Below are 24,830 nucleotides of genomic sequence, written 5' to 3'. Positions count from 1 at the left end.
TTGCCCATCCCTAATTGCCTTTGAGAGAGTGGTAGTGAGCTGCCTTCTGGAACCACTGCCATCCATGTTTTTTTGTTTCATTCATGGGATGTGTGCCTCGCTGGCTGGGCCAGCACCATATGGTGTAGGTACACCCACAGTGCTGTTAGGGTGGGAGTTCCAGTATTTTGACCCAGCAACAGTGAAGGAATGGCAATATATTTCCAAGTCAGGATGGTGAGTGACTTGGAGGGGAACTTCCAGGTTGTGGCGTTCCCATGTGTCTGTTACCCGTGTCCTTCTAGATGGTAGTGTTCGTGGGTTTGGAAGGTGCTGTCAAAGGAGTCTTGGTAAGTTCCTGCAGTGCATCTTGTAGATGGTACACACTGCTACCGTCGTGCATCGGTGGTGGAGGGAATGAATGTTTGTGGATGGGGTGCCAATCAAGCAGGCTGCCTTGTGTTGCACGGTGTCAAGCTTCTTGAGTGTTGTAGGAGCTGCATCATCCAGGCAAGTGGAAAGTAGTCCATCACACTTCTGACTTGTGCCTTGTGGATGGTGGGCAAAATTTGGGGGGGCAGGAGGTGAGTTATTCACTGCAGGATTCCTAGCCTCTGACCTGCTCTTGTAGCCACAGTATTTATATGGCTAGTCCAGTTCAGTTTCTGGTCAATGGTAACCCCTCCCCCCAGGTTGATTGTGGGGGATTCAGCGATGTTAATGCCATTGAATACCAAGGGGCGATGGTTAGATTCTCTCATGTTAGCGATGGACATTGCCTGGCACTCATGTAGTGCAAACGTTACTTGCCACTTGTCAGCCCAAGCCTGGATATTTTCCAGGTCTTGCTGCATTTGAACATGGACTGCTTCAGTAGCTGAGGAGTCGCAAAGGCTGCTGAACATTGTGAAATCATCAGCCAACACCCTCACTTCTGACCTTATGATGGAAGGAAAGTCATTGATGAAGCAGCTGAAGATGGTTGGGCCTACTGCTGCCTCCAAGGCTTCCTCTTGGCCCTCCAGCTGTGTGAGCCTGCCCACTGTCCTTGATTGGATGTCAAGCCTGTCTCCTGCCCAATAATTGGCTAGTTTAGGGAAATTCACAAGTAAGTAATTGTTCCCCACACAGTGCGGGCTTCTGATCCACATTTGAGTCTGAGGGTGGAATCTTGAAACCTTCAGGGAAAATCCTGCCTGTGGATTGGGACTAACTGGATTGCTTTGCAAAGGAACCAGCCAGCCTAGTTTGATTGGCTGAATGGCCTCCTTTTATGCTGTACTGTACTATTCTGTGATCTAATTGAGGTGTTTAAGATGGTTAAGGAAGTTGCTAATGTACATAGAAAGAAACTAATTTCTCAAGTGGCTGAGTCCAGACAAGGGGACATAACCTTAAGATTAGAGCTAGGTAATTCAAGGAAGATGTTAGAAAGCACCTTCACACAAAGGGTGGTTGAAACCTGGAATTCTTTCCCCCTAAAAGCTGTTGGGGCTGGGGTGGTGAACTGAAAAGTTCAAGATATAGAATAATAGATTTTTGTTAGGCGTTACAAATATGAAGTTTATAAGATTGTTATGTTTTGGAACTGTCTCTTTAATTTAGGGTGAAAAGGAAGAATGAAGGTGGTCATGTGACTGGTTCTGAATTCTACCGGACAGCAAGCTTCAGTTGTTAAAGATTAAAGGTGGGAGGGTGGGGGTGGGCCCAGACTTCCTTACTTGGAAGAGATGCAAGATGTTCACACCTGTAGGCAATGGGAATCTATGATGACTATGGTCCAAGTCTCATAGGGAGGTGTTAGGTATGTCAGGTTTTATAAACAGTTATGCTTTAAACTGTCTGTTTAATTTCGAGATAGAATAGAATTGAGTCCAGAGGATATCTAATTAGCATTGGTACCTGGAAACAAGGCCCATGTGATTCATGTTGTCATAAGGGTGGGCTTTGGGAAGGAAAAAGCCAATAGAAAGCCATTCTGATATTGGGTTGTAGGTTTATTAGGATATCCCTGAACCTCATAGACATGGCAGCCTGCAAGAATCTGAGAGCGATCAAAGGGATAGAGGCAACCAGTCCTGCATCTGAAGCAGACAAAAAGCTATTTTTATTATTCACCATTCAGAAGGCAGGTGGGAGCATGTGCTCAGATTGAAGAGACCAAATTCATGAGGATTTAAATGAGGTTGGAAGATTCGCTTAGCTTTGGCTAGAGGAAGGAATCTCCGAGGTAATCCTCACCATGAAAGTAAGTTCGGAGATTAGAAGTTATCCAGTTGTGAAAGGGAAGAGGAAGCAAGCTATTGGGGATGGAGAATAGCTTCATTCTGGTTCTGGGAGAAGAAAGGGTCCACTTAAGGGACAGAGTGAAGTATAACTGTGGTTTTGGATTGTCGATCGTGTTGAGCTGGAGGCCATACTGCAGACACTGCAATGTATCAGGGAGGGGGAAAATTACCTGGACATTTGTTCCTGGAGGCAGTCACACTGTTAGGCAAAACTTTAGAGTTGGTCAGTGATCAGGGACAGGAGGATGTGGCTGTGGAGTCAGGCAAGTATGAGGAATCAGCATGGAGGAGCCTCAGCTCTTGAATTTATCCTACAGGTGTGAGGTGCTTGCTACCTGTGTGGATGAGTGGACTGACCATGGCACCATGGTCAAGGATATCATTCAAGTGGGGGAGTGAAGAGGAATGCGCTTGTGATAGAAGACAGTATAGTCAGGGTATAGTTACTGTTCCCTGTAGCCATGACCAAGGAGCTCCGAAGGTTGTGTTGCCTGCCCTGTACCAAGATTAAGGATATCTGCTTGCGGTTGCACACAAACTTGGAGGGGGAAGATCTAGGTCTTGTGGTCCATGTTGGTTGTGCACTTTCCAGTCGGTCTTTGGAATTCAAATGTCTTTTTAAAGGTTATTGGTCTCCAAGGGGCCGAGACATAGGCTAATATATTAAGAGTTTCAAAACCAAGGTGGGTTGGAGGAGTTGAGACACATATCAACCATGATCTTATTGAATAGTAAATGTGGCTCAAGCAGCTGAAGGATCAGCTTCTGTTCCTCTGTTCCTATCCTTTTATTAAAATAATAAATGTGTCAGAAGCTATTTTTCCCTGAAGCGTTCCCCTGAGTTTTATTTCTCCACAAACTGCCTCCACGTGCCAAGTCTTTGAGTCAATTCTGCACTGAAAACAAAGTCATGTAAATCCAAGGCAACAAAATAGATCAGGGTTTTTCACAAGTTCTGCACTTCAATATAACAGCAATAATGTTCACTGAAAACTGGTAATTATTGTGGGTTTTTTTGCATTTATTTTCAAGTAATTGACAATTCTTTGATTTTCTTTTTATAGTGTTCTTAGAAAAAGTCCACCACATCTTATCAAAGAAATCATTTTGGTTGATGATTATAGTGACAACCGTAAGTAGGAATTGTTTACCTCTTCATAGCTCAGGTTGTCTCTTAACTAAATTTTATTTTTTAAAACTCTGAATTTCCATTTTCAGCTGAAGACGGCACTTTGCTGTCAAAGATTGAGAAGGTCCGAATTCTTCGAAACAACAGACGTGAAGGTGAGTCAAGGGAAGGATTGTGCTATTTTGGTGTTTCTGATTTTGAGTTTTTCTTTACCAATGATCTTTCTTTCTTAACCACACAGGGCTAATGCGTTCACGTGTCAGGGGAGCTGATGCAGCACAAGCAAACATCCTTACATTTCTTGACAGCCATTGTGAATGCAATGAACACTGGCTGGAACCCCTCCTGGAGAGGGTGGTTGAGGTAAGCAAATAAGTTTTGGAGAAAATGTGAGTGGTAGGTATCTATTAACTCAGATGACTTACTTTAATTTGGAACTCACCATCACCTTCTCGAGGGCAGCTAGGGATGGGCAATAATGCTGGCCCAGCCAGCGAAGCCCACATCCCGTGAATGAAAAGAAAGCTAGATGATGGTTAGGAAACAGGGTTAAAGAATGTTGCTTGGATTGGAGAAGGGTTGTAACATAGTAAAAGGTTCAGGCAGAGGAAGAACTACGGTCCGTCTAGCTGAAACTCGATGAGATTTTGTGTCAGTAATCTGCTCCACATGCTTAAACCTTCTTAATTTAAAAAGACTCCTGCATTTCCTGTTTTCTTCTGCTGTCTTTAATTTGTGCATTTGACCCCTTGTACTTAAATTCTGTACATGGAAGAAAAGTTTACTTCGACCCAATTTGCCCGAACCTTGCACACTTCTAGCATATCCGCATCTCATTTTTTTCAAGAGGAAAGATGTCGGATAGTCAACCTTTTCTCATCCTCTTTGTTCTGGGGAAACAGCTGGGGAGAATGTGGCGTAATGGTAATGTCACTGGACTGGAAATCCAGAGGCCCAGGCTAATATCCTGGGGACCCGGATTCAAATCCTGCCACAGCAGCTGGTGGAATTTAAATTCCATGAATTAAGAAATTCAATTGATTAATAAAAAAAATTTGGAATTGAAAACTATTCGATTGCTGTAAAAGCCCATCTGGTTCACTAATGTCTTTTAGGGAAAGAAATCTGCCATCCTTAGCTGATCTGGTCTACATGTGACTCCAGATGTGGTTAACCCTTAACTTAGCAAGCCACTCAGTTCAAGGGCAGTTAGGGTGGGCAACAAATACTAGCCTTGCCAGTGATGCCCCACATCCCATGAAAGAACTTAAAAAAAAAACTTGTGGCCCTTTGTTACTAGGAATCACTTTGGTTTGGACTTAAAAGTAGGGAGCATAGTATCAGAATTTGCTGATGATGCAAAAATGGGGGATTTGGTAACAAATTGCAGTCAGACTGAGAGCAATCAGGTAGATCGGTGGTAGGTGCAATTTTATGCAGAGAACTGTAAAATAATTGATACGACAACACCTCAGTTTTAAAATTTGAATCTTAACTCACAAATTCTTCCATGGTTTTGCCCCTTCTTAGGTGCATAACCTCCTCCAGCCATATAACCCTCTGAGATCTCTGCATTCCTCCAATTCTGTCCTCTTGTGCATCCCCAGCTTTCATCACTCCACCATTAGAGGCTGTACTTCCAGCTGCCAAGGCGCTAAGCCTGGAATTTTATCCCTAAACCTCTCTGCATCTCAACCTCTGTCCTCCTTTAAGATGCTGCTTTAAATCTACCTCCTTGAACAAGTTTTTTTTGTCATATTCCCTAATATCTCCTTATGTAGTTCAGTGTCAATTTTTATCTGATTATGCTCCCTTGAGGTGCCTTGTGACATTTTACCAAATGAAAGGTGCTAGCAAGTGCAAGTTGTTGTTGTAATGCATTTGAAGAGGAAGACAAGGAATGCGGTTATACTCTTGATGAAATGATGCTAATGATTGTGAATGAACAGATGTCTAAAAAATTATTTCTTGAAAGTGTATGTAACGAACATCATACAAAACAGTTCAATTGTGTTATAAATAGGCACATAAAACACAAGAGCAAAGCAGTAAAGATAATTCTATACAAGGTAATGGATAGGCCGCAATTAGATTACATATAGCATTTTTGACATCTCATTATGGAAAGGACATTAAAATCATTTAGAGCGTACAATGTAGATCCATCAAGATCATATCAGGGAGGGCAAATTTTAGTCATGAGGATAAACATGAGATATTGGGACTATTGTATTGGAGCAAAGAAGGCTAAGAGGAAATTTAACACAAGTTTTTGTAACTCAGTGCCTTGATGGGGTGAATTGGTTCAGAGCTTTTTCTCCAGGGAGTCAGTAATGAGGTGAAGTCACTAATTTAAAATTGTCCCTGAGAGAGTGAGGAGTTAAGTTAGAAGAATAGTTTGTAGCAGATATTATTGGATTTTTTAAACTGAAAATACTCAAATTGTTGAAGCAGGGGAAGATGCAGGACTAGCATAGAGTGGGACAGTTGAATCAATTTCAGGTTGCTCCAGCATGAAGACCTGGTGCAGAGTCATTGTGCCAAATGGCCTTTTCCCACTCTGGAATTGAAGAGGAATCTCTTTTTCTCTTGTATGAATATCCATGTTTCTGCAGCTCTTCTCAGTCATTTTAGCTTTGATTAAAAGCTGTTATGACTCCATGACAGCTCTTTAATGCCATCTCGGGGAATAGGCATTGTGAAGATTGAAGAGGAAGACTCCAGATTGCTTCTCCGTAATATTTGTCTTTACTTTGAAATTAAAGCAAACTGATTCTTCTCAATCAACAGGAGATTAAGATATTAATTATTTCTAACACTTATTCAGGATTGTTTTTTATACCCAGAGAGTGGCTAGAATATGGAACTTACTACAATGTGGAGTGGTGCAGCTGAATAGCATAGATGAGGGAAAATAGAATAGAGGGTATGTTGATAGGGTCAGTTGAAGTAGGGTGGCGGGAGGCTCATCTGGAGTATAAGCACTGGCGTGGACAGTTAGACCGAGTGACCTGTTTTCTCTGTTGTGAATTCTATGTAATGTAACATATACCTCAAACCTACAAATAAAATTTCCATTGTTCTTCCAGGAACTATTACTTCAGTTCTTTCTTTAAAATAAATAATGTCTATCTATAAAACAATCTGCTGCTGTCACATAGTTTCTATGAGAGATGAGCAGTCTATCAATATTTGAATAGGATCATGTATTAGGTACCTTCTGCCATAAAGCCAAAAGAACTTGTCCAAAGATAGACCCAACAGAAAGCAATTTTTAATGTGCTTTATACTGTTATAGTCATAAAAATATGTAATACAGACCTTATCTAATACTGAAGGATGTATAATGTACATTTCATTTAGCCTGTGTGAACTCAGAGCTACAGAGTGCAAGGACAACACTAAGTGACTTCAAGCAGATTAGGAATCTCCTTCTATTCACATTTCCGTCTATCTTCTGGTCTGTTTGTCTCTTTCACGCTTTTTCTCATGCTTTCTTGCTCACACTCTCTCTTACGCTCTTTTGTATTCTTGCAATTTCTCTCACTTTCATTCTCTCAGTGCTCTTTTTCACACATGCGCAAAATAATGGAACAAACTGCCAACAATAATAACTTATGCTCTGTTCGTTTTTGCATCTCTTAAAAAGCTGAGTAAGTAATCAAATTAGATAGGATTAGAAAGTCATAGGCATGGACACATATGGAGATCGGCAAATACTTCCCAAGATATATTGGTTCTGGTGGTGCTGGGACTATGCAATACATCATCTGTGGAAAGCAGTTGGCCAGATGGAAAAATGACATTGCCCGTGGCAACCTTTGTGAGCTGGGAGGAAAACCTGTGGGTTTTCTCGAAGAAATAAATAACTTAGACAGAGTCCGCATAAGGAAAAATTATAACTGATTTGTAGAAGGAGCAGGTTTGTTGGCCAAGTTGTCTTTTTTTATGTGACTTCAAACTGTAACATTCAGATTCTGCACCAGAGCCACAGGGAGTGGGGATGGCATGGGCTGGTGATCCCCTATCGGTACGTGATCAGTGGGGTGGTCTGCACCTCCGGGGTCTACTCGTTTTATTTCCCATTTTCTTGGTCCGTGGGAGCCTTCCGCTCCATGTCAGATTTTCCATGCTCCCCTTCCCTGTACCTCCCCGGATCAGTCTACTGCTTCTTTGTGTCCCAAGTATAGAGTATAAAAACAGGCCGTCTTATAGTGCTGACTTTGTCTGCACTGGAGTGCTGCTTTGGGCTGTAGTAGAGTGCTTAAGTTGGAGTTTGGTGACAGAGGGAATCTAAGAGTTAATTTCTATCTAAAGTTTATTCTGCCTTTAACTTAGTAATTAGCTAAAAGTTGCTATTTGGGGTGGAAAAAGGTGAGTTTTAGGCCAGCTAGGCTTTGCTTGCAGCTACAACTAGTTAATTAAATAACTGGCTTAAACAGGTTTTCAGAGGCTAGATTCACAGAGTATAAAACAGGCCATCTTACAGTGCTGACTTTGTCTGCACTGGAGTGCTGCTTTGGGCTGCAGTAGAGTGCTTAAGTTGGAGTTTGGTGACTGAGGGACATCAGTGAGGAGGGAATGAGGTCCTTTGAGTATCGTGAGAATGGTTGGGTAAGTATTTACTACTTTTATTGATAATAGTTTTTAAGGTCTTATTTTGTGGTTCATTGTTTGTAAGGGCTATATTCTGTAACAACAAGGAGCATGGAAGAAGGGCCCTAGAGTAATTGATATTATTTGATATTAAGTATCTTTCAAAAGGTTTAATTTAATTTAAAGGGGTAAGTCATGGCAGGAGAGCTCAAAGCTGTGGTGTGCTCCTCCTGCTGAATGTGGGAAGCCGGGAACATTTCTAGTGCCCGGGACCAGCATGTGTGCGGGAAGTGTCTCCAGCTGTAGCTCCTGAAAGCTTGGGTTTCGGAGCTGGAGCGGCGGCTGGAGACACTGTGGAGCATCCACGAGGCGGAGAGTATCGTGGATAGCATGTATAGAGAGGTGGTCACACTGCAGGCTAAGAGTCCACAGGCAGGAAGGGAATGGGTGACCATCAGGCAGAGCAAGAGGACTAGGCAGGCAGTGCAGGAATCTCCTGTGTATATTCCCCTGCAAAACAGATATACCACTTTGGATACTGTTGAGGGGAATGGCCTCTCAGGGGAAAGCAGCAATAGCCAAATTCGTTGCACCATGGTTGGCTCTGCTGCACAAGGGAGGAGTATAAAGTGTGGGAATGCAATAGTTATAGAGGATTCAATTGTAAGGGGAGTAGATGGGCATTTCTGTGGCCACAAACGAGACTCCAGGATGGTATGTTGCCTCCCTGATGCTAGGGTCAAGGATGTCTCAGTGCGGCTACAGGACAGTCTGAAAGGGGAGGGTGAACAGCCAGTGATCATGGTACACATTTGTACAAACAACATAGGTAAAAAAAGGGATGAGGTCCTAAAAGCAAAATATATGGAGTTAGGAAGTAAGTTGAAAAGTAGGACCTCAAATGTAGTGATTTCAGGATTACTATCAGTGCCACGTACTAGTCAGAGTAGAAATAGCAGGATATATCAGATGAATACGTGGCTGAAGAGATGTTGTGAGGGGGAGGGTTTCAGATTCTTGGTACATTGGGACCGGTTCTGGGGGAGGTGGGACCAGTACAACCTGGACGGGTTACACCTTAGCAGGACCAGGACTGATGTCCTAGGGGGAATATTTGCTAGTGTGGTTGGGGAGGTTTTAAACTAAAATGGCAGGAGGATGGGAACCTATGCAAGGAGTCAGAGGAGGGGGAATCAAAGACAAGAACAAAAGACAGAAAGGGGAATAAGAAAAGTGATAGGCAGAGAAATCAGGGGCAAGAATCAATCAGTGAAAAATAGTGGGAACGGAACAAGTAATGTTAAAAAGACAAGCCTTAAGGCTTAAAAGCTAAAAACTGCAGATGTTGGAAATCCAAAACAAAAAAAACCTGGAAAAACTCAGCTTTGTGCCTTAATGCGAGGAGCATTCGCAATAAAATGGATGAATTAACCGCGCAAATATATGTAAACAGGTATGGTATAGTTGGGATTACAGAGACATGGCTGCAGGGCAACCAGGGACGGGAACTGAACATCCAGGGGTATTCAATATTTAGGAAGGACAGACAAAAAGGAAAAGGCGGTGGAGTTGCATTGCTGGTTAAAGAGGAAATTAACGCAATAGTGAGGAAAGGTATTAGCTCCGACAATGTAGAATCTGTATGGGTAGAGCTGAGAAACACTAAGGGGCAAAAAACGTTAGTGGGGGTTATATATAGACCCCCAAACTGTAGTGGTGATGTTGGGAATTGCAATAAACAGGAAATTAGAGATGCATGCAATAAAGGAACACCTGTAATTATGGGTGACTTTAAAATGCATATAGATTGGGCAAATCAAATTAGTAACGATACCGGAGAGGAGAAATTCCTGGGCCAGGATTTCCCGGGCGGGGTGCAGGGCCCGCTCGCCGACACGTAAAATGACGCAGGATGGCGTCGGGCGGAACTCCCAACGTCACCTGGCCTCATTTCAATTTTCAGGTCAGCAGGGACTCAGCAGAATCAGCTGTGCGCCCGCCGACCTGTCAATGGCCTATGGAGGCCATTGACAAAGTAATTAAAGTAATTGGTGGACCTGCCTGTCCAACCTTAAGATTGGCGGGCAGGCTGGGAGCCCTGGCGGGCATTGGAAAAAGCATGAAACCTCATCCACGAGCGGGATGAGGTTTCATGTAGGTTTTTAAAAATTTTTAATAAAATTGTAACTAAAATTGATGGACATGTTCCAACTCAGGGGACAGTGTCACATGAGGGGACATGTCAGGGAATTTTGTTTTTCTGTTTTTAACATTTTTTAATGTGGAGCCGATCTCTCTGAGGCAGCACTTAGCCTCAGGAAGATGAGTGCGCTCTTTCGCATTTGCGAAAGAACACACTGTCGACTCAGGGTATCCTCCCCCGCCCGCACAGAGAGCACATAGCGCTTCGTTGCAGACATCACGCTGGGCAGGCCTTAATTGGCCCACCCCCCACGTAAAATGGCAGCATGCCCCTGATCAGAGGCGCGCCTCCAAGCGCTCGCTCCTGAACCTGCCCCCTGAAGGGGGGATAATTCTGCCCCTGGAGTGTATACGGGATGGTTTTCTGGACCAATATTTTGAGGAACCAATGAGAGAACAGGCCATCCTTGACTGGGTATTGTGTAATGAGAAAGGAATAATTGGCAATCTAGTTGTGCAAGGCCGCTTGGGGATGAGCAACCATAATATGATAGAATTCTTTATCAAGATGGAGAGTGAAGTAGTTTATTCTGAGACTTGGGTCCTGAATCTTAATAAAGGAAACCATGATGGTATGAGGTGCAAGTTAGCTATGATTGATTAGGAAGCGTTACTTAAAGGGATGACGGTGAATAGACAATGGCAAACATTCAAAGAGCGCATGGGTGAACTGCAACAATTATTTATTCCTGTCTGGGGCAAAAGTAAAACAGGAAAGATGGCTTACAAGGGGAATTAGAGGTAGTATTGGATCCAAGGAAGAGGCCTACAAATTGGTCAGAAAAAACAACAGACCTGAGGATTGGGAGCACTTTAGAATTCAGCAAAGGAGGACCAAGGGATTGATTAAGAAGGGAAAAATAGAGTACGAGAGTAAGTTTGCGGGGAACATAAAAACTGACTGTAAGAGTTTCTATAGGTATACGAATAGAAAAAGATTGTTGAAGACAAATGCAGGTCCCTCACAGTCAGAAACAGGGGAATTTATAATGGGGAACAAAGAAATGGCTGACCAACAAAATACATACTTTGGTTCTGTTTTCACAAAGGAGGACACAAATAACATGCCAGAAATGTTGGCGAACACAGGGTTTAGTGAGAGGGAGGAACTGAAAGAAATCAGTATTAGTTGGGAAATGGTGTTGGGGACATTGATGGGATTGAAGGCCGATAAATCCTCAGGGCCTGAAAATCGATATCCCAGAGTACTTAAGGAAATAGCCCTAGAAATAGTGGATGCATTGGTGGTCATCTTCCGAGATTCTATAGAGTCTGGAACAGTGCCTACAGATTGGAGAGTAGCTAATGTAACCCCACTGTTTAAAAAGGGAGGTAGAGAGAAAATAGGGAAACAGTCAGCCTGATGCCTGATGCAGTAGTGGGGAAAATTCTAAAGTCCATTGTAAAAGATTTAGTAGCTGAGCACTTGGAAAATCAGACCGAGTCAGCTTGGATTTACGAAAGGGAAATCATGCTTGACAAATCTGGAATTTTTTGAGGATGTAACTAGTAGAGTTGATAAGGGGGAACCAGTGGATGTAGTTTACTTGGACTTTCAGAAGGCTTTCAACAAAGCCCCACATAAGAGATTAGCGTGTAAAATGAAAGCTCATGGGATTAGGGGTAGTGTATTGAGATGGATAGAAAACTGGTTGGCAGACAGGAAACAAAGAGTAGGAATAAACAGGTCTTTTTCCGAATGGCAGGCAGTGACTAGTGGGGTACCGCAGGGATCGGTGCTAGGACCCCAGTTATTCACAATATATACTATGATTTAGATGAGGGAACTAAATGTAATATCTCCAAATTTGTAGATGACACAAAGTTGTGTGGGAGGGTGAGCTGTGAGGAGGATCAGAGATGTTTCGGTGTGATTTGGACAAGCTGAGTGAGTGGATAAATGCATGGCAGCTGCAGTATAATGTGGATAAATGTGAGGTTATCCATTTTGGTAGCAAAAACAGGAAGGCAGATTATTATCTGAATGGCTATAAATTGAGAGAGGGGAATGTGCAACGAGACCTGGGTGTCCTTGTACACCAGTTGCTGAAGGTAAGCATGCAGGTGCAGCAGGTGGTAAAGAAGGCAAATGGTATGTTGGCCTTTATAGCCAGAGGATTCGAGTACGGGAGCAGGGATGTCTTGCTGCAATTATACAGGGCCTTGGTGAGACCACACCTGGAATATTGTGTGCAGTTTTGGTCTCCTTATCTGAGGAAGGTTCTTCTTGCTATAGAGGGAGTGCAGTGAAGGTTTTCCACACTGATTCCTGGGTTGACAGGACTGACATATGAGGAGAGATTGAGTCGGTTAGGATTATATTCGCTGGAGTTCAGAAGAATGAGGGGGCTCTCATAGAAACCTATAAAATCTGACAGAACTGGACAGGGTAGATGCAGGAAGAATGCTCCTGATGGTGGGGGAGTCCAGAACTAGGGGTCACAGATTGTGAGGATACAGGGTAGAGCATTTAGGAATGAGATGAGGAGAAATTTCTTCACCCAGAGAGTGGTGAGCCTGTGGAATTCGCTACCACAGAAAGTAGTAGAGGCCAAACATTGTATGTTTTCAAGAATGAGTTAGATATAGCTCTTGGGGCGAAAGGGATCAAAGGATATGGGGAGGAAGCAGGCTATTAAGTTGGATGATCAGCCATGATCATAATGAATGGCGGAGGAGGCTCAAAGGGCCGAATGGCCTACTCCTGTTATTTTCGATGTTATCGCCTCACTTCTTCCCACGCCATCATTCCTTTTCTAACTTGATCACTCCTGCGCTCCACCTTATCACAGACCTTCCCCTTTGTCCTTTCTCCTCCTACCCTTTTCCCTGCTTCTGTACTTGCTTATAAACAATTAAATCTCTAACCTTTTCCCATTCTGACAAAAGACCATCAACCTGAAATATTAACTCTGGGCAGAATTTTGCCCTTGGTGGGCGTGCGGGCCCCACCGACTCGGTGATGGGCGGACAGCCGACCCACCCCACTGAATCGGGGCCTGCCGCCATTTTGAGTGGACGGGCCAATTAAGGCCCACCCAGCAGCCTGCCCAACAGGAAGCACTATGTGCTTCCTGTGCAGGGGGGGAGGGAATCCCCAGCTGTCCAAGTGCACTCTTGCTTATGTGCGCGAAAAAGTGCACTGCTCCCTGAGACAAAGTGCTGTCTCAGGGAGATTACTGACAGTCCAGAAAACTTTAAAAATAGAAAAATTAAAAAATTATTAACATGTCCCCCTCATGTGACAATGTCACACGAGATGGGACCTGTTAATAAATATCACATAAAATGTATTAAAGCTTTTAAAAATGGACATGAAACCTCATCCTGCCAGTGGATGAGGTTTCATGTATTATCAGAAGCCCACTGGGGCTCCTGGCCTGCCCGCCAGCCTTAAGGTTGGATGGGCACGTCTTTAATTATCTTAATTACTCTGTCAATGACCTCAATTGGCCATTGACAGGTCGGTGGGCGGACAGCTGATTTCGCTGTCCGCCTGCCTTCCTAAAAATTTAAAGGGACCGGGATGACGTTAGGGGTTCCTCCCGATGTCATCCCACATCATTTTCCTGTCAGTGAGTGGGCCCCGCCCCCAAATCACTGACGGGAAAATTCAGGCCTCTATTTCTGTTTCCCCCAGATGTATCCTGACCTGCTGAGCTTCTTTTTCAGTTTTCCAGCGTCCACTTCTTTATTTTAATGTTTAGTTTCTCTTTGTCTCAAACTTCTGTTTCTACCTATTCTCTTCTCACAGGTTCTGTCTGTCAGATGCTTGGCTTTTTCAGACTCCCTCTGACTATCTATGGCTTTCCAATGCTATGCAGCATCAATTGTACCACCCACCACAACAGTAAACATCAAGAGCGTGTTTTAATTTGGAAAAATCAACTGGTGCTCAAAAACCGATTTAGGAACATGAACAGCGAAGTGTCATTATACAACTTACAAACTCCTTAGATTGCACCAAGTTCTGTTCTCCCATCAACCCAATGCTCGCTGACTTACATTGGCTCCTGGCTGGACAACATCTTGATTTTAAAATTACTATCACCTTGCCTACATCCTTCCATGCCCTTGCTGCTCACTCCCAAGAAGTGCTTTAGGAGGTTTTACCGAACAGTTGCCCTTACATTAATAGCCATGAAGTGTTTTGTGCGCGTTGTGTCGGTGTTTTTTAGACCCGCTTGTGCTACATGTTGATCAGTCACAGTTTGCCTGTCAATCTCATGTCAGTGGACGATGCTGTTCTGACCTTGGTTCATTTGATCCAACGGCACACAAGTAAAATAGGCAGCAATGCACACACAACCTATGTTGATTTCTCTTCAGCTTTTAATTCCATGCAACTATTCAAGCTTGTGGAAAAATTGAAAAACCTTTATGGTAATCCTACTTTGGATCAATGATTTCCTTCATAAAAGGACCCAGTGAGTGTTAGTTTGACCGATTTACTTGGAGCACATTTTAATAAATACTGGATATCCTCAGTACTATGTACTTTCATGTTTGCTTTTCGTCCTCTATATGAATGATTGATTGATCAGTGTACGATGAAATAACGATCTTGAAGTATGCTGATGATACAGTACTTGAGGGTGTCATAAAGAATAACAAAGGAAATTATAGCAACTCGGTGGAGAAGGTCATAAAATGATGCGATAACAATTCTTTTAAACTGAATGAAAACAAGATGAAACAACTAGTTATAGAATTTAGCAAGATTCATGATGTGGGCATTAAAATAGTTACTAACTATAAGAACCTAGGTATCAAAGTAGATGATAAGTTGAATTGGAGTGAGCAATGCACAGATGTGGTGGCTAAGTGATTATACTACCTCAGAAAATTAAAATTCTTTTGAGTAAATCCCACAATCATGAAATTCTTCTATACATCTGTAGTTGAGAGTGCTATCCTTGTTGGATGTCTCTCCTGGTATTGTTGTTTTAGGAAAGTAGACTCTTTTAAGGGTAGAGATTATTGAACCAGGCAGGAAGGGTAGTTGAATTGATCTCTCTTGATGAAATCTGCTCTTGAAGAACTTTGATGAAAGTTAAGAGTATCTGAACAATGCAAGTCACCCCTTGTCTCAGTATTACTGCTCATTGTATTCAGGGAAAAGGCTGTAATCCCTCAGCTGCAGGACAATCAGTTCCTGTGCCTTTCTCCATAAGAACTTCTATCAGAAGTTTGATGTCTGGATGAGGATATGCACTCATGGTGGGATTCCCTGACTGATTATTTTAATGCATTGGATAGTTTTTAATACATATTTTAATTAAAGTTAGATCTCAGTGACAGGGTAACTTTCTTTTTATTGTTATTATTCATTTATATATAATTTTCTAAGGAACAAGCAATGTACCCACGATGAATTTCTGTATGGATAATTGAGAAATTGAAACTAAACTGAATTTTACTATGTTAAAGGCATTATATAAATGCAAGTTACTGTTGCTATTCCTTTGCCTATAAAGAACACATTGTGAAAAACAGTTTGTTACGCACGGGTAAGATTTTTATAATTGTAAATTATCGTTCGATGCTTTACATGTATAACATTTTGATCATGTAGGTAGTCTTAAATATTCTGATTTATACATGTTATGACACATGGGGAAAAAACACTGACAGTCACCAATGTCAGTTAAAATCCTCTGTAGCCTTTGGTCTTAAATGAACGTTGCTGTTTTGTGAAAGTTTTCCATTAATACGATTGAAAACCACCATTGTTTGTTTTTCGTAAGGTTTTCGACCTAGTCCCACACAGACCGTAGAATAGAAACTGTATGCTGTTGGAACATGTTAAACCAAGGTCCTGCCTGCCCTCTCAGGTGGATGTAGGGGATCCCATGGCTACTATTTCAAAGAAGTAAAGGGGAGTTCTCCCCAGTGTCTTGGCCAGTATTTATCCCTCAACCAGCATAACCAAAAGATGATGTCATTACTTTGTTGATGTTTGTGGGAGCTTGCTGTTGGCTGCTGTGTTTACTACATTACAACAGTAACTCCATTGTGAAGCTCTTCAGAATATCCTGAGTTCATGAAATGCACTATTTAAATACAAATCTTTTAATCATTTCTTGTAATCTAGGGGAGGGGGGTGAGTGGGAAGGGGGAAAGTGGGTAATATAATATTTGCTTTTTATGCATTTTGTTTTCTCTATACAGGATAAAACTAGAGTTGTTTCTCCAATAATTGATGTAATCAACATGGACAACTTCCAGTATGTTGGGGCATCTGCTGATCTAAAAGGCGGTATGTATAATGTTAATGATCTGAGTGACAGTTATATACTAAGCAAACAATAATACCCACTTGTCATTTAAACAGCAGTTTTAGAACAGCAGGACAATCTTGTCCTTTTAAAGTAAAAATAGAAATTGCTGGTAGTACTCAGCAGGTCAGTCAGCATCTGCAGAGAGACAAACAGAGTTAATGGGCTGGATTTAAGCCTACTGTCACAGGACCCACCAATGTGCCCAGAAGTCGTCAGGTCTCTGGCATAGGTCGCTGTGGTTGGCTGAATCCACTTATGTGGCGGCAAGCTTGTGAATGCAAGTGACTTGGTCTTGCCACAGGATCACGTGGCGGGGGCAGTTCTGACAGCAGGAAGCCCACATCACCTGATCACCTGATGATTGTGCAGGAGCTGACACCATATTTAAAGGGCAGCTAGCCCTGTGTTAGAGTTGGAAATCGCCTTGCAGGCTTTTTAAGAAAGCGCTGCAGTTTAAATCCTCAGCTTCCGAATTTCCGTTGCTCCAGCACAAAAAGACGTTACAAAGTCCAGGGAGACAGTTCCTCCATTGTCACATTTTGGCAACTTCAGCGGGTTCAACTGAGGTCCGAGATGTAACAGCTCAGCCAGCATGCACTCCAGCATGCTCCAGCGCTCAAGTTTGAAGGACAGCGTGGATCATTCCCATGCTGCCTCTACCTCTCCCTCTCCTAGAAGGCAGCCTGCTAAGTGACTTCCCCTTAGAAATTCAGATTTGTGATGCCCCTTTAACGGATGGCCCCTCAGTATTTCAGTTGTGCACTGCCCCTTTAAATTTTGGAACCAGTAATCCTGGGTTCTAAATTTCCTGCCTGATGTTCCATTCCTTAGAGTATCAGCTCAGTAAATTTCACAGAGAAAACATCTCCGAGATTAATCCAGTGCCCTGTGACTCAGTCTCCTGGAAGTCCAGAGGAGAGGCAGTGTCATAGTGGTATTGACACTGACCTAATAATCCAGAGACCTAGGGTAATGCTCTGGGGACCTGGGTTCGAATCCCACCAGGGCAGATAGTAGAATTTGAATTCAATAAAAAATCTGATGTGAAAAGTCTGATGATGACCATGAAACTGTTGTTGTCATAAAAACCCATCTGGAAATCTGCTGGCTCTGTGACTAAAATGCCCTCTGAACAAGGGCAATAAATGCTGGTCTAGCCAGCGACGCCCACATCCATGAACGAATAAAATAAACCTCTCACTGTGATTTAAGGAAGCCACATGTAAATCACGAGCTTTCACTGGGCGGGTTACTGAGGGCACGAGAGACATGTGAAATTCTCTAAATTGGGGAAATTAATGACTTAGATTGCTTACAGTCTGATGCGCGGCTTCCTACGCAATTCTCTGTGCCTGCCTGCCATGCTCCACAAAATCCAGCCCAGTGTTGCAGGTTCATGGCCGTTCATCAGATCTAGAAGAAATTAGAGTGTTAATAGTTTATGGGCAATTTCAGAGCCAGGGAGAAAGGAAGGGGTGGGATGAAAAAACAGAAATCGGTGACGGAGTGGAGGGCACAAGTGCTTAAATGACGAAAGGGATGATGGAGCAAAGCTAAAAGAGGAGACAAGTAAAAGAAAAAAGAATGGTTCTAGATGAGGTGTAAATGGTTACAGCAGAACCATTACCAGCATATGTTGTCCATGGAAAATAGGAGCAGTGGATACAGGGTGAAATTGGTGATCTCAGTGATCAAACCTGAAGGCTATAAAGTGTCTAATTGAAGGATAGGAATAAAACTGGTGTACTTCGTAATAATTTCAGTGGAAAATGCCTCACATTCACTTCCAAAGTACAGGTATATTTAATATCAGTATAGTTACTGAACAAACATCTACCATAGTCAGTAGCTAAGAAAATAAAGTACTCACACCAATCAAATAAAAAGCACACTCTGCTTTTCTATGAGATAACACGTTTGAGATAACATGCCCACCAACTGTTTCTATTTATCATTTTTGATATACTAAGCAGCAGTGCAATATTTGGATTCCCAATTAGCCAGATGTGGCTAGTGGATAACGTGTTGGACAACACTGCTGTAGAATAAGTATATGAAAAGCAGCAACACTGAGGATTGGGGAAGATGAAGGGCCAATATTTTAGAGGAAGTTATGTGAGGACGACTGGTGTTTTGAAATCAGCTTTTTAATAAAGAATTAGAAACATGAAAACTGCAACGAGAAAAGGACAAGAAAAGATCATCTGACTATCAAGCCTGCCCCCCCAACCCACTCAGCCCTACCTACTCACCCCCTACCCACACACCCCCTCTACCCACATACCCCTACCCGCGCACCCTCGCTACGTGCCCCCTACCCGCTCGCCCCCACCCCCCCTAGCTGCCCCACAACTGCCTGCTCCAGCTGCCCCTGCTTCAACAATTCCCCTGTCCGCTCGCCGCTACCCACATCCAGAACCCCTTCTCCGGTAGCCCCCCACCTGCCCGCTCAAACCCATTCGCTCATCCTTTCACTAACATTCACGACTTGACATTTAAACTCATCATGCAGTAGCTAAGCAGTTGTGTCTTGTCTCCTCCTGACTGTACTCTGCTCCAATAGCGTTCACCAGGGGATGCTGTGCTGTGCATTCCTTTGACAGCCAGGAAGAAATGCGCAGCAGCATCGAGTTGGAAGAATCTTTGAGCGCAGCAGCAATCTGCCCAACATTGTTGCTGTTGCTCGAAAGATTTAGGCTATCCTATTTCTTTCTCTCTTTTGTATTTTTCCAGCTTCCCCTTAAAAGCAGCTATACCATTTGTTTCAGTCATGCCATATTCTTAGCATTCTGAGTGAAGAAGTATCTCCTGAATTCCTAATTGGATTTATTATAGACTATGCTGATATTTATAGGTTATCCACTCATGTTTTCGCCTAATCAACATACTGTCCCATTGCTCCAGTTGTCTACAAGATCTGAATACTTCAGTGTTTTGCCGTATTGTATACTATTTTCTCTGCTTCTTATTTTGCTGTCCAGTACAAACCTGAAGATTTTGCTTCTTACACCCTTGTCCAAATCGTTAATATGAGGGGCAGGTTTGAAGATGGACACCTGTTCTTAATGTCACATTAATTACAGCAGTGTGTATGGATGCTACAGAACAATAAGTTGTATTTATATAGAACCTTTAACGTAGCAAAATGTCTCATGGTCCTGAACAGAAACATAATCAGACAAAAATTGACACAGACCACGTCAGGAGCTATTAGAATAAAAGCAAAATATTGTGGATACTGAAATCTGAACTAAAAGCAGCAAGTGCTGGAAATCTCAGCATGTCTGGCAGCATCTGTGGAGAGAGAAACAGAGTTCATGTTCTGAGCTGAATATGATTCTTCTTTGAAGAAGATGGCAGATGATGCCAGACCTGCTGAGTATTTCCTATTGGACAGGCGATCAAAAGTTTGGGTAAAGAGAGAGGTTTTAAGTTTCTTAAAGAAGGAGAGTAGAGATGGAGAGGTTTAGGGAGGGAAATCCAAACCTAAGAGCCTAAGGAGCTGAAGTCTTAATGGTAGAGCACTGAAAATTGAGGAAGTACAAGAAGCCAGAATTGGAGGAGCACAGAGATCTTGGAGACTGGTCGGGCTGGATGAAGCTACAGAGATAGGGAGGGTTGAAACCATGGAGCGATTTAAACATGAGGATGAAAATTTTAAGATTGAGGTGTTGCTGGACTGGGAGCCAGTGTAGGTCAGTGAATACAGCAATGATGGGTAAACGGGACTTGGTGCGAGTTCGGATGACCTCAGGTCAATGAATGAGTGACCATGAATAGTCCAAAACACAACATTGTTAAAGAGATAAGGATAGTTCTAGGATTTCACCAAAATCAACCACTGATGCCAGCAAATTTTGTACACTAAACAGAAAGGAAAGCTCATCTAACTTTTTCCAGTACAGAATATAACAGGAGGAACTCTCTAAAAAGCTAGTGATAATAATAAATGTACAGATTACCACACAAATAATTAAAAAACTTGTACTGAATAATTTTGTAAGAGAGAAGAGTATATGTATCAAAAGCAAAATAGATGCTGGAAATCCAGAATTAAAACAGAACAGCAGCATCCACTCAGCTAGTCAGACAGCATCTGTGGAGAGAGAAACAAGAGTTGATGTTTTAGGTTAATGACCTTTCATCAGAAAGAGAGAAAATTTGACTCTAGTTGATTCAAATAAAATAGCTATATCACCTCAGTTATAATTTCTCAAAAATGGCAGTTTGGAAATGTATTTTCTGTTTCCACTGAGATAAATTTTGTATTTAAAAAAAGACTTATTTACGATCTTTCAATGCATGTTTGTTATTGACCTGACTCTCTTAATTGGCAGGATTTGACTGGAATCTGGTCTTTAAATGGGATTACATGACTCCAGAACAAAGACGAGCTCGTCAGGGTAATCCAATTGGCCCAATTAGGTATGTATAGCCAAGGGTTTTTAGGAGCAGGCTGAAACTGGTTGTTGGGTTGGGGGTTGTAAGATATGTAATGTGTGTGTCTAAATAAAAGGTTGTAAGGGTTTAAAGTGGGGTCTTGTGGTGCAGTGGGTAGCACCCAAATATCTGGGCCAGAAGCTCTAGATTCAAGTCCACTTCAGGACTTGATGACCACAGAAGATGCATTCATAACATGGCCAAAGAGGTTGATTATTAGCCTGTAAATCCTTCCAATATGCTTGATGGCAGGCAGTAAGAGAGGGAGAGTTTCCTGGTCAGTTGTGCTGCAGAAGGCAACAGCAAACCATTGCAGTACTTTGCCAAGCATAATCGTGGACCAATCTAATTGCAGTCCAGCATTGCCAATGCCTGTTTAGGGCATTGTACCTGGAGGAGGAGGAGGAATGGTAAAAAGACAGGGCTCCAGTGTTCTGTGATTCACTGCCTGGTTGTCTGAGTTGGTTGAGGGATAAATAAGGAGACCGGGATGAACACCCTGATGTTTTTCAAATTGATGTCATAGGATCTTTTACATCCAGCTATGAGGGAAGGTGCAACACTGTACATGAATTCCACATTAAACACAAGATAGCATGTTGAATTTAACATTTGTTCAGTTCTTTCCTTTTTTTCTGTGCTTGTTTTGTTTCTTTGCTGCTTGCTCCAATGTCGTTCTCTTCATCTTTTCCCCACTCCTGCTGCACCCATCTTACCAACTTTGCCATTTTGGCCCTAGGCCCTCGCCCCTGCGCCACTTTCAGTGTTCCTCGAAGCTCCATCCCATAAAGCTCTGAGAGAGAGGAAACACCTTTGCAGCTTTCACCCACCAATCATGCCCCTATCTTCTGAACCCATGTGCTCTTCAAAGTACTTATAAGAGTTTTATTTAATATGTTCAAGAAGTCCCAGTCCTCACCAGCAGTTAATGGGCTCGTGAGAGTATCACTTCTGTTAAATGATTCAGTTAATTATGCTCTTGTGTCCTGTTTCTGATATTCCACATCTTAAATTCTTAGCAAGATTCGCCATTCATTTCCTTCTAGCTTCATCCTGCACCCCTTCTTCCTTCTTTCAAGCTACCAAGCCCAATGATCCTTCCCACTTGACATTTGAGACCTTCCTTCCCAGAGATCCTGATCCAGTTTCTTTCTTGCAAGACCCAGCCTGTTTGATTTCTCTTGTTATCCACATATTCCAAGTGTTGCTGACTGACTCGATAACAGTTAAAAGCCAGTCACCATGTCCACCATTACAGGGGACATCCATCTCAGTCATGATAGCAAAACATTCTGACTCCTGTTTCTCCTAATCCCATGCCCATCCTGCTGCTTAAAGAAGACATATGTGACGAGACTGATGCATATCTTTGCAGCTTTCACCCACCAACCATGCCCCTATCTTCTGAACCCATGTGCTCTTCAACGTGATGTGTGTGGTGTTTTCAGGGAGCCATTATGAACTCAGATTGAAGTGTTTCTCATAAGCACCTGGTTTCAAGGCAGAGAATTTTGTTGCAAGAATTTCAAATTCTGAAAATGCCTTTGCATTGATTAATTGTATTAATTTCTTTGCAATTTTTGTCATTGCTTTTTGTTCATTTGTTCCAGTAGCAAAGCTGCTCAGGTTGGTAGATAGCACATGATGACACATGAAAGGGCAAATTCAGTGGTTTACCATCTTAATGTATATGCTTAACATATCAAGTATTATGCCTGAGTTGTGACTGAAGTGTGATGGACAAAATGGGAGTTGGGCATATTTTTGCATTTGGATACAGATTTATCAGTAAATTTACAAAGAATTTAGTATTAGGCAACTAGTTCTAGTCTTTCTATTTTAGATGGTGTTAAGGGGGAAATGTAGACCTGGACACAGGGAGAATTCCCCTGTTCTTTGAGTAATATCGTGATCTTTTACATCAACCTCAACATGCAGATGGGGCTTTGATTTTATGTTTCATTTGAAAGCCAGCACCACTGCCAGTGCAGCACTTCCTAAGCACTACACTGGTGCCAGTCTAGATTGAGGTGGGGCTAACCCCACTCCCTTTTGAGGGTCATTAGGGCATATAATTCACTGCAAGGAAAGCCTTGAGCCCCTTGAAATCCTTGGTGGCTTAGGGGAGATGATGGTGTAGTGGTAATGTCACTGGACGAGTAATCCAGAAGCCCAAGCTAATGCTGTGGGGTCATAAGTTCAAATCCTGCCATGGCAGCTGGTGGAATTTGAATTCAAATTAATAAAAATCTGGAATTGAAAGCCAGTCTCTGTAATCAGATCCATCTGATTCGCTAATGTCCTTTAAGGAAGGAAATCTGTCATTTTTGTCTGGACTGGCCTACCTATTACTCATAACGATCCTCTGAAATGGCCTTGCAAGCCGCTCAGTTCTTGAAAGAATAAAATAAAGAATAGAATGCCATTAGTTGCCTAGAATACAACAAGCTCCTGTAGAATTCTCCTGTGTCTTTGAGTACAACTTTGAGACCTGTAGGGTAGATTACTATGGTGATGTTACAATACAAAAATACATTACTGCGGTAATTTTACAATACAAAAACTGAACACACTTTGTGTAAGCTGCTCTATTACATAAAAATTACATAATCTGTTGCACAAGGGAGGGTCCAAGCTGATCTGGTGAGGCTTTAACACCACCATCTTGAAAACTGAAGAGTTGGCGCACCACAAAGTTAATCTGAGGAATAGCTCAGCTGGTGAGGGCTCTGAGGGTTATTTGGAGGTCTGTTTGCCCTAGTCTCTGAGCCCAGACCTCATGTTTTGATGATTCTATTAGATGGCAATGAACAGAGATATGTTTGTAGAAAAACATGTTAATTAAAGTCAGCAGGTCTGACAGCATCTGTGGAGAGAAAGACAAGAGTTAACATTTCGAGTCTGTATGACTCTTATTCAGAACTCCGTCAGACCTGCTGAGTTTTTCCAGCATTTTTTGTTTTTGTTTCAGATTCCCAGCATCCGCAGTATTTTGCCTTTATGTTAACTAAAGTCACAGTTTCTAGGTCCAAAGGAAATTTCAGTGGGCAATCCAAAACATTGATGCTTTGATCTGTTTACTGTTGAGCCAGCACAACCCAACTTTGGAAATGTGCTGCTGGACTATATGTGCGATGGATTTATCTTTGTTTGCTACTAATGGCTAGGGAGAAACTGATGAAATTCGTAACAGTAACAGAAGTGCACACATATGATAGTTTTTTGCTCTGTTGTTTGCATCATTCTTTTATGTAGATTGCAACTTCTTGCACTTCGTTAGTAAGCAGTGGTTAAATCTTTGCATTATTCATTTTAGAAGAATATTGTCTAAGGAATGAGGGGGCAAGACTAATTGATAGAATCACAGAACATGGAAAGAGGCCATTTGACACCTCATGTCAGTGCCAGCTCTTGAAAGAGCAATCCAATTAGACCCACACCTTTCCCACAACCCTGCAATTTTATTTCCTTTTCAGGTATATAACCAATTCCCTTTTGAAAGTATATTATGTATTGTGTTGTATATAATGTATAAAGTAAATGTAGAATGCATTGTGTTCTCCTTAGAACGCCCATGATAGCTGGGGGTCTTTTTGTGATGGATAAAGGTTACTTTGAAGAGCTTGGCAAATATGACATGATGATGGATGTCTGGGGTGGAGAAAACTTAGGTAAGTGATTGCAGTATTTGATGTGCTGAAGGATCAGAATGAAATTATAGAGTATCATGTGTGGTAGATGAATTCCTCAGCAAATTCAATGAATGCGTAAGAAGTATGGCAGACTAATTTTGTTCCTTACAGTGTTTTGTTAACTTACAGTTCAGATAATTTAATTTCACCACATATGAACCCTGAGCTTTAAGAGGGTATTTTTTGTGAAAGAGTATTTTTGTTGCCACGAGTACTATAACAT

General features: G+C 42.2%; 1 protein-coding gene across 3 annotated transcripts in view; it reads left to right on the top strand.

Moving 5' to 3' along the window:
- The window catches only part of galnt2 (UDP-N-acetyl-alpha-D-galactosamine:polypeptide N-acetylgalactosaminyltransferase 2), a 130,486-nt gene that overhangs the window by 79,175 nt on the left and 26,481 nt on the right, over positions 1–24,830 (top strand). For all 3 annotated transcript variants that reach the window (XM_041188235.1, XM_041188237.1, XM_041188236.1), the window contains 6 exons: positions 3,332–3,399; positions 3,486–3,551; positions 3,638–3,759; positions 16,366–16,453; positions 20,813–20,900; positions 24,483–24,586. In XM_041188235.1, the coding sequence (XP_041044169.1) occupies positions 3,332–3,399; positions 3,486–3,551; positions 3,638–3,759; positions 16,366–16,453; positions 20,813–20,900; positions 24,483–24,586 (536 nt within the window). The remainder of the gene's footprint in view (positions 1–3,331; positions 3,400–3,485; positions 3,552–3,637; positions 3,760–16,365; positions 16,454–20,812; positions 20,901–24,482; positions 24,587–24,830) is intronic.

The sequence above is a fragment of the Carcharodon carcharias genome, chromosome 5 (genome assembly GCF_017639515.1).
Source record: "Carcharodon carcharias isolate sCarCar2 chromosome 5, sCarCar2.pri, whole genome shotgun sequence".
Classification (NCBI taxonomy): domain Eukaryota; kingdom Metazoa; phylum Chordata; class Chondrichthyes; order Lamniformes; family Lamnidae; genus Carcharodon; species Carcharodon carcharias.
This window is presented reverse-complemented; position numbering and strand designations above follow the sequence as displayed.